Source organism: Ursus arctos, unplaced genomic scaffold (assembly GCF_023065955.2).
Source record: "Ursus arctos isolate Adak ecotype North America unplaced genomic scaffold, UrsArc2.0 scaffold_12, whole genome shotgun sequence".
NCBI lineage: Eukaryota > Metazoa > Chordata > Mammalia > Carnivora > Ursidae > Ursus > Ursus arctos.
The window spans coordinates 23,535,056-23,554,951 of NW_026622786.1; the positions used below are offsets into that span (position 1 = coordinate 23,535,056).

The window sequence follows — 19,896 nt, forward strand, 5'->3', positions numbered from 1 at the left end:
TGTTAGCAACAGATGATGCTGATACAACTACTGGTCCTTGGACCACCATCTGAGTAGCAAGGATATAGAGGATCCTTAAAACCGCTTAAATCAGGCTTGTGGTAACTTATCAGTTATTAAAGTGGCAAATCTCCATAAACTAAGGCATACTTACAAAGCAAAAGGAATTTTTAATATAGGATCTGAATTGTCAACAGTAAGGCTCCCAGATTTAAAATGAGGACTGAACTGTATCAGATGACTTCGAAGAATTCCAACAGCGACTTGCGCATGTGGATCAAGACTAACTCTGAAAACGTTAATTAAAAAATGGTTACTTTTTAGGAATGATTTATTTAAAATTAACAAAATATGTAATCTATTTTATAAGCAAAGTCAACAGTTTGAACTCCAACATACCTGAATATAATAACACTTCCTGGAGATAAGTTTTCAAATTCTATTTCTTGAATATATTCATTGGGTCCTTTTGTGGCAACTCCAGCTTGTTTAACAATTTTACTTTCACTAAGCTTGAAAAAAATTATATAAAACCATTCAATCAATAATTCTAATGTCCTCAAGATATTAAACACAGTAGTAAGATGAGAGTCCCAAATACCTGAATATGTTCTCTAATTTCTACTGTGATATTTGGCATTCCATTGATCGAATTCTCATCCTTCTGATAAGGTTTTGTATTTCTCTCAATAGTTCTAGCTTCAAGAACTACTTCTTCAATTTTGCCTAGGAATACATAAAAATATTAACAAAATTTCATATTAAACCATCTGAAATTAGGAATTGCTAATTCAACTTAATTAATTAAACTTAAAGTTGAATATGAAATATCAGTCTGAGAACAGATGATTCTACCGGATGCGTTTTTCACACAATGCTTTTGTTTTTAAAATCATAAACTAACAGGGGGCGCCTGGGTGGCGCAATCGTTAAGCGTCTGCCTTCAGCTCAGGGCATGATCCCAGCATTCTGGGATCGAGCCCCACATCAGGCTCCTTTGCTGGGAGCCTGCCTCTTCCTCTCCCACTCCCCCTGCTTGTGTTCCCTCTCTCGCTGACTGTCTCTCTCTCTGTCAAATAAATACATAAAATCTTTAAAAAAAAATCATAAATTAACAAAAATCTATTTGAAAAAAGATCAAGTAATAATGGCTTAGCTCTTAGGAACAATATATAACCTTCCTAATTTTGAGCAAAGGGAAAATAAATCCCTTGAAAGACTTATTTTAAAAAATGAAAAATTTCAGAAATACAAAAAGTAGGGAAAAATTTTAAAAAGCCAGATCCTACTTCCTAGCTGAAAAAAACATTACAAATGTGTACACTTTCTTCCCCCCCTCAGAGGTAACCATTACCTGCACTTTGGTGTTCATAGATCCTGTGCATTTTTACTACATATGTCTGTTTCCCAAAACAACATATATTATTTTCCATATTTCCAAGTTTTATCAAAGTGGATTCAAATTATATATATATATATATATATATATATATATATATATATATATATATATATTTCTGCAACTTGCATTCTATTAAACAACACTGTATTTTTTAGATTTGTTCACATTGCTACACAAGCTGCAGCTTATTAGCTTCAAATGCCAAATAGTATTCCACTGTGTGAAAATACCAAATATATTCTTGTGCCTGTCTTCTAATGGAACATATGAGAGTTTCTCAGAGATAAACCTAGGAGCAGAATTGCTGAGTCAAAGGATATATAAAACTTGAATTTTATTATTTAAGTAATTTAAGCCATTAATCTGACAATAAGTAACTGTACCTTTTGATCCAGAAATTCTACTTCTCGAAATAATTACTAAGAAATTGTCCAAGAGAAAAGAATTATTCCTAGTGTATATTCACTGTTTAAACATACTAAAGATGGAATACTAACATAATAAAATATGAAATATTTAATATAATGAAAATCACAATTTTGTGACAAAATGGAAATGTTTTTGATCAGTGACCAAAACAAAACCTGAGATAATATTGTTCACACTGATTGCAACCATGTGAAACTGTGTATGTACATTAGCAACAATCAGACAAGATTACTGACTATACACTAGCAAGCAGTTAAAAATAACTGATGAGCTTTTAACCTTAAAACTATTCAAGTTGATAATCTTTAAAAATTGGAGTTATACATATTTAACCGACTGAGCCATCCAAGTGCCCCTTGGAGTTATACATATTTAATAACAAGCAACCAATATAGAATATGATGACGTTTATGGGAATCTTCATCCTCTCAATTAATTGCCAGACTTGGACAGTTGCTATATGCACAGGAGAATGTTTTGCTATAATACATAAAACAGTAAGAAAGGAAATAAAATATACACATCTAGAAAAAAACTCTAGCAATAATAAGGATATGATTTATGGACGTGTATTTATTTATTTATTTATTTATTTATTTATTTAAAAGATTTTATTTATTTGAGAGAGAGACAGAGATAATGAGAAAGAGCAGAGAGAGAGCACGAGTGAGGAGGAGAGGGAGAAGCAGGTTCCCCACTGACCAGGGAGCCTGATGTGGGGCTCAATCCCAGGACCACGGGAAATTAACTTTTTTTTTAAAGATTTTATTTATTTATTTGAGAGAGACAGAGATAGCAACAGAGAGCACAAGCAGAAGGAGAGGAAGGAGCAGACTCCCGCTGAGCAGGGAGTCCGATGTGGGGCTCAATCCCAGGACCCTGGGATCATGACCTGAGCCGAAGACAGACGCTTAACCAACTGAGCCACTCAGGCGCCTCATGGGAAATTAATTTGAGGTAAATTATATTTTACTACATGGACAATATCTGTAATGGAAATATTCTCAAATATTAACATTTTTTGAGTTGTGAAGTAACTTTATTTTCCTCTTAATTCATTCCCTATTTCCTAATTTGTATAAAACAAACATGTATTCCTTTTATACCCAGGAAATATATATGTATATTCATGTGTTTATATATATGTATACACATGTATATTTGTAGTGTGTCTAAGTATGTATTTGTGTATGGGCATGTACATACATACACACATATATAAACCAAAGTGGAAAACAGTTTAATATTTAAGGCTTTTCATAATCCATCCTCAATTACCTTCCTAGCCCTCTGTCACTCCACTATTTCAACCAAATAGATATTTTCCCTGGTCCCCAAATAGTCTTACTAACACCAATTAATAAATTAATAATGAATTCTTTTTATACATCTTTCAGGAACTAAAGTTCCACCTCCCTTGAGAAGCCTTTTCTAAGTACTCAGTAATTTCTCTCTTCTGTGAATATATAGCAATTACAGTCTCTCCGTATCTCTTCTTTGACAATTATAAAAACTTCCTGGGGTGCCTGGGGGGCTTGGCTGGTTGAGTGTCTGCCTTCAGCTCAGGTCGTGATCCCAGTCTTAATTTCTTTCTTTCTTCTTTTTCTTTCTTTCTTTAAAGTAAGCTTTACACCCAACATGGGGCTTGAACTCATGACCCCGTGATCAAGAGTCGCATGCTCTACCAACCGAGTCAGCCAGGTGCCCCAAGTTATGAAAAATTTCAAGTTCTTTTTTTCAACTACAGCCACACTTGCACTGTGTTATAATATAATCACAATAACATTTTTAGGTTGCATTACCAGGGATGCACATTTGAGGTACTTCCTTGCTGTAAAATGAAGTCTTAGGATTCCTGAAAGCAGTTCTAGACACAGACACAACAGACTGATGAATACTGGGTGAATGTCTTGTTACTGCCACTATGTCCTCATCAACCTGATCCACATAGACCTGAGACACAGAAAGAGAAAACACATTAGTGCTCAAACTGGAAAGACTTACTCTGAAATTGAAACTTAAGAAACTTACAAAAATTTAGTTTCTTGCCTGAATGAAACCCTGAGCCCCAAGTTCTTGATGAAGTTTATTGATAGCACATCTGGCTGCAATAATTCCACTTTGGAAATTAACTTCACCTGTATCTGATGGAGATGCTCCAGGATTCCACTTAGTATAAAACCGTTCTTCAGAAACCACTGAAATCTGAACAAAGCTAAAACTTAGCCATGTATACATTTTAATTATAATAAGAACGTTTAGTAAAAATGCTCAAAGTTGTTGGCTATGTGGATTTAAAAAAAAAACAACACAAAGACATACCTGATGAGGCACTAATTCATCATAGCCTTTAGTACTTCCACTAGCACAACATGCCATAGAAACAATTGTGGTACTTGGGAGAGCATCGTATTCTGACCTATGCTAGAAAACAATAAAAAACCCCAAGGTTTATTTTCTTTCAAACGTAAAGTGCCATCCTATAGCATAATGAAGTAAAAGGATAGTTACATAGTTATACACTACAAGACATTAATTGGCTTTACTTTATTATTTTTTAACATTAATTTGCTTCAGAACTAACAAAACATTCAAAAACTATGTACCACAATCACTTATAAATCTAAGACACGATTTTGAAGTATGTGGATATTGCCACTAAATATCAGATCAAAACATTTATTTATTTTTTCCTTTTTCAAGTTTTTATTTAAATTCCAGTCAGTTAACATAGAGTGTAATATTAGTTTCCGGTGGGGAATCGAGTGATTCATCACTTACAATACCACACCCAGTGCTCACAACAAGTGCTCTCCTTAATCCCCATCACCCACTTAGCCCATCCCCTGCCCACCTCCCCTCCAGCAACCCTCAGTTTGTTCTCTTTAGTTGTCTGTTTTATTGTTTGCCTCTCTCTTCCCCCCCACATTCATCTGTCATGTTTCTTAAATTCTACATATGAGTTTAGCAAAATAAGTAAATACAAGAAACAAATTAGATGCTTACCACAATAGGACACTCATTATCATGGGTAATATCCATAAACAGGGCATGTGCAATGGCTGGCATTAACGGCCTCAAACAGGGCTGAACAAAGGATCCAACAGGTTCTCCTCCATATCTATAAACCAATCTGCCCTCTTCATGGCTATCATATGCACTCATTGCCTCTGCAAAGCATTACAGAATATTTTAACAATCTTCATTATTATTGTTCAAGAAGAGGTTAGGTTTCTTATCATTGCTAAGTTTCCAAAAAAAGACCACATAAATATTATCAACAACAAAACTGCTTTAAACATTTAAACAAATGTGTATTAGTTTAAGTGACAAAAAAGTCTTCTCTATAATTGGCCAGAGAAATGACTCACGTAGGTAAAAGGGAACATATGTTGTTTATTAGGATGTTGGTTATATAAGATCTATGAAAAAAAAATCTAAGATTATATCATCTATCCAAATAGGAGATGAAAACCAGATTTGCATATTTTCAAAAACAAAAAAATGCTTTTGTTCATGACTCATCAATTCATCCTACTGGTCTTTCAATTTAAAATGAGATATTTTACCCTAGGTAGAAATTTTTCCAGATAAAAACAGACTGAGTTAGAGAAAGTTTGTGTAGAGTATTTAAAAGAATATTAACTATGTTGAAAATTATTAAACATTGTATATAATGCTATTAAATGCTTTTTAATCTACTCAAACAAAAACTAAAGTTTTAGATGGGAAATACTCTTCAACAAGCCTACCTCTTATTAGGGAACTAATGCCCAGTCTAGTAACAAAGACATTGTCCAGGTCTTCGCTTCCTGTGAACAGTTCAGCTACTACATACAAATTGGGTTGCAATTTCCTAGCAGCATCCAACATGTACTGCAAAAAGCATAGTCACAAATGTAACACAAAGAGAAAAGCAAGTAGGGGGGAAGGAAAGGAGAGAAGACTAGGCATGGATTTAGCATAGGAAAATGTCATGGAACAAGACAGAATGGAAATCCGAGAAGAATTTCCAAGTAAATTTAATTGTGCATATGTAAGAAAACATAAAACAGACCAATACACACAGGAAACAAGAGAATTTATAAAGAGATTAAAACAGTTAAAAAGGAAGATTAGATTTTGCAAAGATATAGAGACACAAAGGGGAAAAAAAAGGAAGAAGAAAAATGTTAGTGTCACATTAAAAAAATGTAAACCATAACACTGTGATTCTGCTAGCCTTTCACCCTGTTTTAATGTTTGTTTTTAATACCTCTAACCAGGCTATTAATTTGCAGGCTGTTGACTAGGCCATTACTGGTAAATTCCCTGCTGATGAATCATTTAGCTTTTGCAAAGATTAGGTCTAACTATACTAAAGCCAGCTTTTCCTACAAATGGTATTCAACTCTTAATCAGAAATCAAATTGGTTCTGATTTCTTTTAACATAATGTTTGCACAAAGGTTAATAAAATAATTGAAATTCTATCAGCTAACAAGTAGGGTCCTGGAAGATTTTGTAACTTAAAATTAAGCAAATTGAGTGTTAATTTTCTGTTTTGCTATAATGTTATAATAACCTTACAATTTTATATATATATATATGTGTATATATATGTGTATATATAAGATCTATGAAAAAAAAATCTAAGATTATATCATCTATCCAAATAGGAGATGAAAACCAGATTTGCATATATATACACATATATATATACATATTTTTTTTTTCTGCTGCTAAAAGCACAATAAGGAAAAACCTCTACTAGTTTTTGGACTAAAAAATGTTCTATCACCTTAATTAATTTACTAAATTAGTTCACTAAATTCTTCCATATCAAATCAATTCTTCATCATAGGGCTCGAAACATATTCATTATAATATTGCCTTAAAATAACAGAAATAGATATTTTCCAGAGAAGCACACATTCCCAAAAAACACGAAGTTCTCACTAGGAAACTATCAAAGATCTTATAAACAGAATGAAAATTGTCTTTACAAAGCTGTGTTAGATAGAAGATAATGCTACAAATTTTGGCACTGCCTCAGTATCTGTAAAAAGCCCAAAGAGGGTAAACAACCTTTGTTTACACTTACATTTTTATAAATAATCAATAAAAATGGAATCAATGAGGCTAAAATGAGCTTCAATATACTGTAATGTTAGTGCTTAAACAATAACATAATATGTAACAACTGACTTCACAGTGTCTATTAATATAGTAAAAGCAACCTGAAAATAACAAGAATAAGATAGATATTTGCATATTATTAAAATATTAATATTAATCCTGTAAAAGCTAATAATAAAATATTAGTAATATTTAAATAATATACATGGCAATAAGGTTATGTATATTATCAGACAATATAATCTACTTCCCTAAACTGAAATAAAAATATTAACTCGTTAAACATTTTATAGCACAGTATTCCATAACAACTGCATCAAAAGATTTTGTTAGAATCTTGAAGTTATGCCGAAGTGTTAAATACTACCACCAAATCAATGCTGGTGTCCAACTAGCAAAAGGAAACATGTACTTGCATATTTTATTTAAGGAAAGCAAGGAAAGAATACTACATTTTTTGCTTAATGTATTTGAATTGTTTTTCTGTACCTCGGCTACATGAAGAGGTGTTGAGTGGCAGTTATCAAGACGTACTCCCTGGAAATAAGTTGCGGTCATTTCAGTGTATTTTTTCATGTGTGCCCAGAGAAAAGGACAGTCCTCTGGTTTATTCCCATAGCGTAATTTAACACTGTCTCCCCAGCAAATAAGTTCTCTTCTTAGATAAACTTCTGAGCCTGTTAAGAAAGGAGCTTGCTTTCAATGGTTCAAGAAAAAACATGAAAACATTTACTTCAAGGAAACATTGTTTTTATTTTTATTTTTATTTTATTTATTTATTTTTTAAAGATTTTATTTATTTATTTGACAGAGAGACAGCCAGCGAGAGAGGGAACACAAGCAGGGGGAGTGGGGGAGGAAGAAGCAGGCTCCTAGCGGAGGAGCCTGTTGTGGGGCTCGATCCCAGAATGCTGGGATCACGCCCTGAGCCGAAGGCAGACGCTTAACGACTGAACCACTGAGGCGCCCTGGAAACATTGTTTTGAAAACACATTATTTCTACCACAAACCATACATTGGTTAAAATTATGTCTAAAATGGTATGGGTATCTAAATTTATAAAGTTAAAAAATTAATATTAATTTATATCTATCTATTTTTCTAAAATTCTACCTATAGTCTCTTCTAAAAAGAGACTATAGTACTTTATGTACTAATGCACTTAATGTAAAAAAATCAAGTTGTTTCTTTTAAAGGAAAACAGTAATAGTAATATCATACGCCCTTTGAAGATAGAGTTCTACCAAAAAAATTTTTTTAAAAGATTTATTTATTTATTTGAGAGGGAGAGAAAGAGATAGAGAGCATGAGCAGGAGGCGTAAAGGGAAAGGGAGATACAGAATTTCAAGCAGACTCCCTGCTGACTGCAGAGCCTGATGTAGGGCTCAATCCCACAACCCTGAGATCATGACCCAAGCCAAAATCAAGAGTTGGATGTCTAACCAACTGAGCCACCCAGGTGTCCCTCTACCAAAAACATTTAAAGCTGCATGTGCACCTTGTTACTCGTTTTTGGCAAGAGGTTACATTAAATCCACAGCATACAGCAGAATGCCTTTTTTCATTTAGATGACTAGAAAGGAGAAGGCAGAGATACTTAAACCCAAAGTACATTCTTTTAAAAAATGAGATTTTTAAATTAAATTTAAATCATTCAAAAAGACTTCTGAAATGTTGAAAAACATATTGATGGGTCCCCAACAAAACTGTTTCTGGCAAAGAAACAGCTGTAGAAAAATAAAATGCTAGGAGTGGGAGGGGAACTTAAAATTAGTTTCTAGTGTAACTGCTATTCAAACACCTTAATACCCCTTTGGCTAATGAATGAAAATATCTCTTATGGCAATACAATTGAAATAGCAATGGTTTCAAATGTATTTTTAAAATGCAATAGATTAAAATTTTAACCATATAAAACCTTAGGCAGAACCATAATATAAAATAGATAGATAAAAGCCATTCTGGTTGAGAATATAAGGACTTCCAATGGGAAAGGGGCAGGGAAGGGAAAGATGAATTCCATCCTTTTTGTCCATCCCTTCTCTTCTCTCTCAAACTGTATGCAGCTCTGGCACCTTTGTGATGAAACTGTTTAAGAACTATTAGCCTAGTGGGGAAAAAAGTCAATGAAACAGTTTATATTTTGACCTTGCTGTAAACTCTTCTTTCCCTATCCACAGAAAAGTTAACAAAAATGATGTACCTGGTTCAGCAAAGTTTCGAAGTGGATCATCTCCCATTACCCATCCATTATGTGCCATCAGAAAACAAGCTTTATTTGGGATATGAATCATAGATTCTTCTGCGGAGGGGGTTATTTCTTCAAATGGGAATGTAAAATATCTATGGAGATACAATTAAATATTCAATCCATATAGACAGACTCTTTGGAGAGAACTTAGATTAGTACTATTAAAATTAAACCTCCTTCCTAACAAATAGAATAAGATTAGTTTTTATAGTATTTATAGGAAATAAACTTTTTATAGGTCAAAATCTTCAGAAGATTTTCTGAGTAAATCTACTAAGATTTGAGAAGTGGAAAGCTAGCATCATAGCATTACCTGGGTAACATTTTAAATAATAACTTAAAAATCTCATAAAATTACTAAGAAAATCATTGAAGTATTGATGTTACTTTGCAAAAGCTTTTACTACACTTTAGTTGCCTGATCTGTGCTGCACATTACCTACAAGATAAGGAGCTGAATGCTGGCTCAATTTGATTTACACTGAATTTACTAGTAAGTATACGTAGTCCTCCAGAAACATTAATGTAATGATTATAAATTGATTCATACTAATGACTGTTTCTTTAACTAAGGATTGGCTTAACCAAATTAATTAATATTAACCCTGGTTACCAAATCGAAATTTCTATTTCAATTCATTGTAGTGAAGTCACACATTGAAGGAAACATTCAGATTAATTTGAAAAGTTAAATGAAACTTTCAATTTTTAACCTTTAATGAGAAGAAAACAAAAATGGAATACCTGGTAACTAAAGGATGTTTTCTAGTGACAGGTCCTAATTTAGGACCATGGTCAGCCAGTCGTTCATAAAACACATTTCCCAAAAGGCAATTAACTGCCTAGAACACATTAAATTATACATGTCAGTAAAAACAACAACAAACAGTATTAAGACTCAAAGAAAAACAGCAGTTCAAAAGTAGGTGAAACCTGTTCCTGATGATAGTTCACGAGTTGATGCTTCTCTGAATTTAACTCCTCAATTCTCTTACGGAACCAATTACAGCATTCATCAATTGCAGCTGGGCCCTTGCTAGAGCAGAGAGAGCAATACACACTGAATATTTAATGGTTTTAAAATTCTACATTTAAAAATTTCCTAACAAGGGTCATAGAAACTTTATTTATTTATCTGAAACTTTAAATGTATTCATCAGGATCTTAATTATGGCTGAAGAAGTTTCCCAGTTGTAAAAAAAAATTGATATACACATATAGGAAAATGGTCCCCCACACAGAAAAAAAGAGGAAAACATCATGCATTTGAACTAGGAGAATTATGATGAATTACTTTATTTGATTTTCAATTCAGGATTTTAATACTAGCCATAAAGGTTTGTAAGTAATATTATCCTTTATTTCATAGGAAAAATACATAACATACTCATGTGGTATGAAAGTTGCTAGTGCAATGTTCATATCTACAGTACAGCCAAGCCTTCTGTATTCAGGATCCTGAATAATCTTAAGGTGTTCCTTTGGATCAGGCTTGGTTGTTATTTTCCTATTTTCTGAAAGAAAGAAAAGATGATATCTTAAATGCAAATATCCACAACGAGATTATAACTGTTACTGATATCCAAATTTTTAGGTTACAATTTTTTCACAGAAAAATAAAACAAATATTTTTTTCACAAGCATCCTTCCTACCTCCCCCCATCTTCCTGCACACCATCTAACACACACACACACACACACACACACACACACACACACACGGTATACACATAGAGAAGGAGGGGGAGAGAGAGATTGAAAAGGAGGAAGAACATTATAGAAGAGAAACACAAGGATTTCTATCAGTTCAACCCCTACCCCACTTTTCTCCCTTAGTCAGCATTCTCTTACTACAATTTTTAGGGCATTAAGGATGTTGGTGGTACAAATTTTCCTTCTAGGTGTTACCAAATACACTAATATCAGGAGTTCTTTTTCTTCAAACACTGCTTTCTACTCAAAAGTAAGTCTTATTAACAACTTGACTTTCTTTGCATTCTCTGAAAGAAACACACAGGCTTGTTTTTATACTTTTTTCCTTTTTACCAACAAGCATATTCCTTATATAATGGGGGGTGGGGGAGTGGGATAGGCTGGTGATGGGTAGTAAGGAGGGCACGTACTGCATGGTGCACTGGGTGTTATACGCAACTAATGAATTATGGAACTTTACATAAAAAACTAGGGATGTACTGTATGGTGACTAACATAATAAAAAAATATTATTATTAAAAAAAGACAAAAAAAGGAAAATGTAAATAAATGTTTTGTGGGAAGAATTTTCATCCCTTTTCTGGAACTTGTTCCTAATAAATTAGGTGTTGTGCAGGACTGCCTCCACTGGGCTTGATTTTATTAATTTTTTATTCATCATTCTTTTTAATATTTCTTTTTTAAATTTAAAATCAATTAATTAATTGATTTTAATTAATTAATATGGTGTATTATTAGTTTCAGAGGTAGTGATTCAACAGTTGCTATAACGCCCAGTGGTCATTACATCAAGTGCCTTCCTTCCTTAATTGGGCTTGCTTTTGGATTAACTAATTAATATCTGGCTTATTCTAATGAGACCTTGGAGTGGCTTATAAAAGCACAAACAAAATAAGATAAAATATGAATAGATTCTTAAAATTTAGTTTCTGAGGTTCATTTGGAAGAGTAAATATATTAAACCTGCCAATGGGCCCCTGAGTTGCTCAGTGGGTTAAGTGTGTCTGCCTTTAGCTCAGGTCATGATCCCAGGGTCCTGGGATTGAGACCTACATTGGGCTCCCTGCTCGGCAGGGAATCTGCTTCTCCCACTCCCTCTGCTCCCCCCCCCCCATTCATTCACTCTCTCTCTCTCAAATAAATAAATAAAATCTTAAAAAAAATAAAAGAAAAAAGAAAAAAAACTGCAAGGAAGTGTTTGAAAAAAAGAAAAGCTTATACAATCAGTGTAAATGATAAAACAGTCTTTAGTATTGATAGAATGAATAAAAGATCACTGGAATAGTACACAAAACAAACCCACGTATATTTAGTATATGACTACACTATGAAGTCTTAATGGTGTACAACAAATCAGCATAAAAGGATGGACTATCAACTCAATATCATTTTTTGAATAAAAATAAATTATTTATATAATATACAAAAATAAATTCCAGGTGTATTGAACATTTATTTATTTATTTTTAAAGATTTATTTATTTGAAAGAGAGAGAGTGTGTGTGATGTAGGGAGGGGAAGATGGAGAGGGAGAGAGAGAATCCCAACCAGACTCCCTGTTGAGCATGGAGCCGGATGTGGGGCTCAATCCCACGACCCTGAGATCATGACCTGAGGCAAGATCAAGAGTCAGATGCTTAATTGACTGAGCTACCCAGGTGCCCCTTGAACATTTAAATATAAAAAAGAAATAAGATTATTAGAAGAAAACAAAAAATTCTTTAAAGAAAACAATGCTGATGGAAGGTTTTTTCTAAGCATGATGTGAAATCAGAAGCCATAAAAGCCTGACAAATTTGACTACACTGAAAAAAAAAAATACCATAATCAAGAGTTAGGAGATCAATAGCATATTAGGAGGACATATTTGAGGCCAATATAAAGGAATCACCTATATATATATTTTTAAAGATTCTATTTATATATGTGACAGAGAGACAGCCAGTGAGAGAGGGAACACAGCAGGGGAGAGGGAGAGGAAGAAGCAGGCTCCCAGCCGAGGAGCGAGGAGCCCGATGTGGGACTCGATGCCGGAACGCCAGGATCACGCCCTGAGGTGAAGGCAGACACTTAACGACTGCGCTACCCAGGTGCCCCAGGAATCACCTATATTAATAAGCCAATGTGAAAAAGTCAAACAGCACAATAGAAAAATAGGGAAAGAACATTAATAGACGATTAATGGAAGATCCATAAATGGCAAAGTAACATGTGAAAAGGTACTTCACTAATGAGCAAAGAACTACAAATTAAAACAAGGAATGTTTTGCCTGATTGACAAACATTATAAAGATCAATGGTATCTAATGCTACTGAGGGTATAGTTAATAATGTAAACTGGTACAACTTGTGTTGAAAAGCAACTGGACAATATCTATTGTAAATTTATCATTAAATTTGTATACTCTTTGACCCAGAAATTCTATGTCTAACAATTTATCCTGCAGATTTACTCACATAAGTAAAGATAACACATACAGGATATATTTTCTATAATACTGCTTATAAGGATATAAGTTCTACAAAAGTAAGGGCTTGCTACGTTCACCACTGAATCCCCATGCCTGGAAGAGTGCCTAGTACATACTAGGTGGTTCAAAAGATATGTATTGAACGAATGAATGAATGATGAAAAAACTGGAAATAATCTATCAAAAAGGCTTAAAGACAGGCTCGGTTAGTGGAGCACGCAACTCTTGATCTCGGGGTTGTGAGTTTGAGCCCCACCCTAGGTTCAGAGATTACTTAAAAATAAAATCTTAAAAAATTTAAGGGCACCTGGATGGCTCAGTCAGTTGAGCGTCCAACTCTTGATTTCAGCTTGGGTCATGATCTCTAGGTCGTGGGATCGAGCCCTGCAATGGGCTCTGCATTCAACAGGGTGTCTGCTTGAGATTCTCTCTCTCCCCCTCTGCTTCTCCTCCCACCCCGATGCTCTCCCCCAAAATAAATAAATCTTAAAAAAATTGTATTGATATCTAGAGGTTAAAAGCTACCTTGTGGCAGCTGCAGTAATCTGCTCTACTTACTTCCAATTCATGCACTTAACAAACATAAATTGAGCTCCACTATATTCTGAGTATTGTGCTAAGGAACCAACAGAAAGAAACAGTCCCCAGGGGAAATAATTATGTTATATATTATTATGACATGCCCTTTAGATATCTCTGCTAATTCTCAGCTTCCAGGACCACAGTTTATAGTAACACAAATATATAATAATAACAGATTTAATAATGTCTTAACCAGAGAAAAGAAGGGTTATCCCTTTAAGAGTAATAATGAACTTCTATAATTGCTAGGAACATTTTAATGTATATCCTTTACCTTGTGTAAGAAGTCCTCTAAATTGCTCAACTGCTTTGTAAACATCTACTTGGAAAAATTCCCAGAGCTGAATCTTCGGAAAAATATCCTCCCAAATTATTTTTCGAATGCACTGAAAAATTTCAATAGTTAAAAAATATATATATTTAAAATCTTTTCACTAAATATTATTTATCAAATTAAAGATAGACTCTAAATAATTTTCAACCATACATTTACTTTGTACTTTAGAAATTTTGTTATTCTGTTTTAGTGTGGTACTCCTCTATACATACTGACATTCATTTGATGATCATTTTCAATCAAAGCAGGTACTCCTTTTTCTTTGTATTTCCCTTCTGCAACGTCACAGGATAAATGCCATAGTGCTCTGTCTAAGACCCAGGCAGGTTTTAAGTGTGGAGAATTTACAAGGTTATATGCACTTTCTGGATGTTCCTGGATCCATCTACTATTAGCAGCTTAAATAAAAAGGAAACATAAAGGAATATCTTGTAATTAAAGTGAAGTTAGTATCTTCATTAAGTTTAAAGATGAAACAAAATATCAATATCCACCACTCATTTTCTTATATATTAGACATCAGTATTTAAATATTATAATTATATAAACTACATATTACATATTCATGTTACATTTTTACATTAAATATTTGTTATTAATTTAAAATATTTATCATAATTTATGATACTGTAATGTGAAAAACATTTCTTTGGTTGTGGTGTCTTGTCATCTACTTCACCATACATTTTTCTTTTCTGTTGTAGGAATTTTTCATTGTTGTAGGATGCAACACTGATTTATTAACACCCCTGTAATAACATGTTTACTATTGTGTGAGTTAAGAAGGGCCTTGTCCTTGGCCCATTTGACAGTCCTTCAGTCAACTACAGTTTGGAATGTTCCTTCTAAGCCTGAAAAACATCTTTCCCTAAAAGCCAGACAGGGCTTCTGCCCAATCTTCAGAACTCAAAATGTCATTTACACCTTTTTCCCCACATAATCATTTCTTCCTATATTTTTTTGGGTGGGGGAAGGAAGGAGAGGTTCCTTCCTCTGGATCTTTAAATATGATTGTATCTCCCTAGGCTAAGAATACAAACAAATGCACATCCTATCCAAACACAGTTCTTTCTCTGACTTCTGTAGTCTATTAGTATCAAGACCAAACGTCTAGAAAATCCAGCCTGCATCTGCTGCTTCCACTTTCTCCCCACAGTCTTGTTCCTTTTCCCATTGCAATCTGCTGCTGCATCCAGCACTCCACTGAGGTTACTCTAAGCCTCCTAATCATGAGATTTAGTGCTACTTTCTCAACTTTATCTGTTTAACCTCTATAACATTTGCCATTACTGATTAGTCCTTCATTGATCTATGAAATACTTCTTCCTTGATTTATAAAAGGTATCATTATCTTGGTGGTTTTTTATTTTTCCTTCTCTCTTTTGGTCCTTCTTTTCTCATTTCTGCTAAACCTTTGAGGGAGGTTTGCTACATCTTAGTCCTTCTCTTTCTTTGAACATGTCCTTCTTCATCTCACACTCTTAGTACCCACATGTCAAACCAGTCCCAGCCCCAGCTAAGGCCCAGGCACATCTACCGAAGCATTTGATGGGTAGTACTACCCAAGGGCAGCATGTTAACTCAAAATCCATTCATATGTTTACATCACTCAGAATGTGATCTGTCCCAGGCACTGTTCTGGGAGATGGATATTCTGCAGCAAAAGTGAGCAAGGCTCCTGTCCTCATGCAGCTTTTTCATTCCAGAGAGATGGATTTGTTTGTTTTGTTTTGTTTTGTTTTATTTATTTATTTATTTATTTATTTATTTAACAATTCTGATGGAAGAAAACTCAGTTCTCTCACAGGCAACCTCTTTGTATAGCTAATCTTGAAAGGTTAATAAGATACATTGTTTTATTAAGACTGATAAAAGTAAGGCTGAGTTGAGCTACCCTATGATCCAGCCATTGCACTACTGGGTATTTACCCCAAAGATACAGACGTCGTGAAGAGAAGGGCCATATGCACCCCAATGTTCATAGCAGCATTGTCCACGATAGCTAAATCGTGGAAGGAGCCGAGACGCCCTTCAACAGATGACTGGATTAAGAAGATGTGGTCCATATATACAATGGAATATTACTCAGCTATCAAAAAAAACGATTTCTCAACATTTGCTGCAACATGGATGGCACTAGAGGAGATAATGCTAAGTGAAATAAGTCAAGCAGAGAAAGACAATTATCATATGGTTTCTCTCATCTATGGAACATAAGAAGTAGGAAGATCGCTAGGAGAAGAAAGGGATAAAGAAAGGGGGGTAATCAGAAAGGGGAATGAAGCATGAGAGACTATGGACTCTGAGAAACAAACTGAGGGCTTCAGAGGGGAGGGAGGTGGGGGAATGGGATAGGCTGGTGATGGGTAGTAAGAAGGGCATGTATTGCATGGTGACCTGGGTGTTATACGCAACTAATGAATCATCGAACTTTACATCAAAAACCAGAGATGTACTGTATGGTGACTAACATAATATAATAAAAAATATGATTATAATAAAAAAATAAATTCATTTTTAAATTCTAAAAAAAAAAAAAGGAAAGTAAGGCTGAGAAATTGCTAAAAGAAACATACTCAAAGAACAAGAGTGTAGCTTACATCTTATTACCCATTTGTACCAGTAAGTTCAGAACCAGAATCAGAGGAGTTCTGCAAGGTATTCCAAGTATTTACAACACTAAAGAATATTTGTTTTAATTTTTAAATAAACAAATAAAGGTTATACATATTCTGTTTCATCTTTAAAATAGAATAATGCCCCTGAATTCATACAGAGGAGCATGAGTGGTTAACGTACAAGAAACAAAAAGTAGTAACAATTACTGAATACCTACCATATGCCAGTTAAATACACTATTTATTAATCTTCATGTCCTACCACATGATGTAAGACATACTGTTATGTTCCTTTAACAGATGAGGAACTAAGGGACAGAGAGATAAGTAACTCAGCCTAAGTCATACAGCCAGGAATGAATTTGGGCAAGTTTCTTCAGAACTTGCAGTCTTAACCAGATGAATGTGTTCATGCCTCATTCACTCAGCTGCGCATCCTTACAATCCTTACAGAGTTTAAAAATAATTATTATTTTTAGTTGCAGTCATTTATTTAGTAAATAATGTAGTACATTATTTATTTATTTATTTATTATTTATATATATCCATAATAAACACTTGAAGACAGGATACATAAGAAACAGAGATGCTATAATAACAGTTAAATTAATAATTCTCCAAAATCAATTTAAGCTGGTTTTCCCTAGATTCATCAACAGAGTTATTAGAATTCAAGATGTAAGAAAAAAATGTAATGATAATTATATCCAGTTTGGATTTTCATTTATTAAGAATACTAAGGCTACCCTAATTTTTTAAATGGTAAAATCTTGCAACTTTCTTACTTATGTTTCTGAAACAAAATCAAGTGTAAAATGAAGGAATTCTAAATATTAGGTAATAAAGTATTTTTTCTAATTCTACATGAAAGAGAAGCCAAACCAAACTGCATCGTAATATATATCAAAATTAAAAATGAAACATGGATTTCTAAAGTGGTGCAGTGAGGAACTTAGCAGACATTTTCCCCAGCAAAACCATAATTTAAATAGCAAAAATTATAGAATATAATCATTTAAAGTCTCTGGAAATTGTCCTAAGGGCATTCAGCATATGGAGAAACACTTATTCAAGAAAATCTAACTCTCAGCAAGAATAGCAATAGTCTGTGGCATTTGAACTATACCATCTGCTCCCTTAACACTCCCAACCAGCTATGTGTTAATGGAAGCTCTGTGCCAGGTGCTCTACTCCAGGTAGGTATGGCCAACATGGAGACTCCCTCCTCCCACCACTCTCAGTCTGGGGTTATAGTTTCATGCTGAGAGAGGCAGGCTGCCCATGTTTCTCACTCCCTCTAGCCCCATTTTGTAGAAGCTGTATTCCAAGTAGGCAGGCAAAGAAAATCTTGGCTCCTTTCCTCCGCCCAGAGTCCCCCTCCCCACTCCCTTGTAGGGTGGACGTCCTACCTAGTTGTGGGAGGCCAAGAACACTGGGACTCCAGTTGCCCCTGAGAGCTGGAGCTTAGTTGTAGGGTGAAGGTTCCACGTGGGGAGAGCAATTGAAAAGACCAGGGATTGCTACCTCCTGCCTTGAGTGCCCCCAGAATGAGACGGTACTTGGGGAAAAGTGGTCTCACCCCCAGGTCTGGAACAGTGGCACAGGTGTTCTGCTCAGGGAGAAAGACAGGCCATGAGGATGAAGGGGACTGAATTTGTTTGGAACGGTGATTGAAGAACTCCATGCATAAGAGTGTTATTGAAAATAATGAAGACCTTAGTGGGGAGCAGTTAAAAGAATTCTAGTAGCTCCATGATATAAGAAAAACAACAGAGCAAACAAACAGAAGTTAAACAGAGAGAACCAGGGAAAGAGAAAGCAGAAGACAGCCCTCCTGGGGCTGCACCACTCAGAAGCAATTCTAATAGGACATGGGAAAGACTTGAAAACATTCCTCACATCTCATACAGACCCATCAACACAGGACAACACACTGGCAAAGGGACTTAAACACAACCTCTACCCAAACATGGAGTGAACACTAACCTACTCTGACCCAGGGTGAATCCTAGGAAGCCAGGCTTAAAAATAAAATCACATTCACCTCTGGCAGTCTGGAAGACCATATGTATGCCCAAAGCTGTGTGGTCTCTAGAGCAACCAGAGAGGGGGCCTCCAAGCTTCCAGTCCTTGATAAATCTTTATCCATCCTTTTACTGTCAACCTATTTGTATCTTTGAATCTAAAGTGTGTTGCCTACAGACAGTATGTAGTTGGATCTTGTTTTTTTAATTAACTCCGACAGGCTCTGCCCTTCAAGATACAGGCACACCTTGGAGACATTGTGGATTTGGATCCAGACCATTGCAATAAAATGAAAATTACAATAAAGCAAGTCAAACAAATTTTTTTGGTTTCCTAGCATATATAAAAGTTATGTTTGTACTGTATTGTAGTCTATTGAGTATGCAGTAGCATTATATCTAAAAAAACAATGTATATACCTTAAATAAAAAATACTTTAATGCTAAAAAATGCTATTTTCTGAGTTCTCACCAAGTCATAATCACAAATCACTGACCACCATAACAAATAAAATGATGAAAAAGTTTGAATGATGACAAGTTTGGCAAAAATTACCAAAATGTGACACAGACACATGAGGGGAGGAAATGCTGTTGGAAAAATGGTATCAATAGACTTGTTCGATGGAGGTTGCCACAAACCTTCAATTTGTAACAACAACAACAACAAAAAGCAAAAAAGCAAGCAGTAACTGAGAAGTGCGATAAAATGAAGCACAATAAAACAAGGTATGCGTTACTTCAAACACTCCCCGGATCTCTGGCTTACGAATTTTTTACTCTGCTGAGTGTGGCCATCTTTGTTATGTTATTTAATGTACACTGAGCTTTAGGATGTGTAGATTAATTTTTTTAAATCAAATTTTAAAGGTTGGGAGTTTTCACCCAATACTTCTTCAAGTGTTTTTTCTGTTCTTTTCTTTCCTCTCCTTCAGGTATTTCCACGCTGC

At 34.6% G+C, this 19,896-nt stretch overlaps 1 protein-coding gene across 4 annotated transcripts in view; it reads right to left on the bottom strand.

The window, feature by feature from the left end:
- Window positions 1–19,896, bottom strand: part of AGL (amylo-alpha-1, 6-glucosidase, 4-alpha-glucanotransferase) — a 78,662-nt gene that overhangs the window by 38,951 nt on the left and 19,815 nt on the right. For all 4 annotated transcript variants that reach the window (XM_026497548.4, XM_044383619.3, XM_044383617.3 and 1 more), the window contains exons 6-20: window positions 14,520–14,701; window positions 14,241–14,352; window positions 10,588–10,714; window positions 10,134–10,236; window positions 9,945–10,042; window positions 9,153–9,292; window positions 7,438–7,625; window positions 5,584–5,707; window positions 4,838–5,001; window positions 4,154–4,255; window positions 3,881–4,036; window positions 3,634–3,784; window positions 602–726; window positions 400–512; window positions 155–289 (exon numbers count right to left, since the gene is read on the bottom strand). In XM_026497548.4, the coding sequence (XP_026353333.1) occupies window positions 155–289; window positions 400–512; window positions 602–726; window positions 3,634–3,784; window positions 3,881–4,036; window positions 4,154–4,255; window positions 4,838–5,001; window positions 5,584–5,707; window positions 7,438–7,625; window positions 9,153–9,292; window positions 9,945–10,042; window positions 10,134–10,236; window positions 10,588–10,714; window positions 14,241–14,352; window positions 14,520–14,701 (2,020 nt within the window). The remainder of the gene's footprint in view (window positions 1–154; window positions 290–399; window positions 513–601; window positions 727–3,633; window positions 3,785–3,880; window positions 4,037–4,153; window positions 4,256–4,837; window positions 5,002–5,583; window positions 5,708–7,437; window positions 7,626–9,152; window positions 9,293–9,944; window positions 10,043–10,133; window positions 10,237–10,587; window positions 10,715–14,240; window positions 14,353–14,519; window positions 14,702–19,896) is intronic.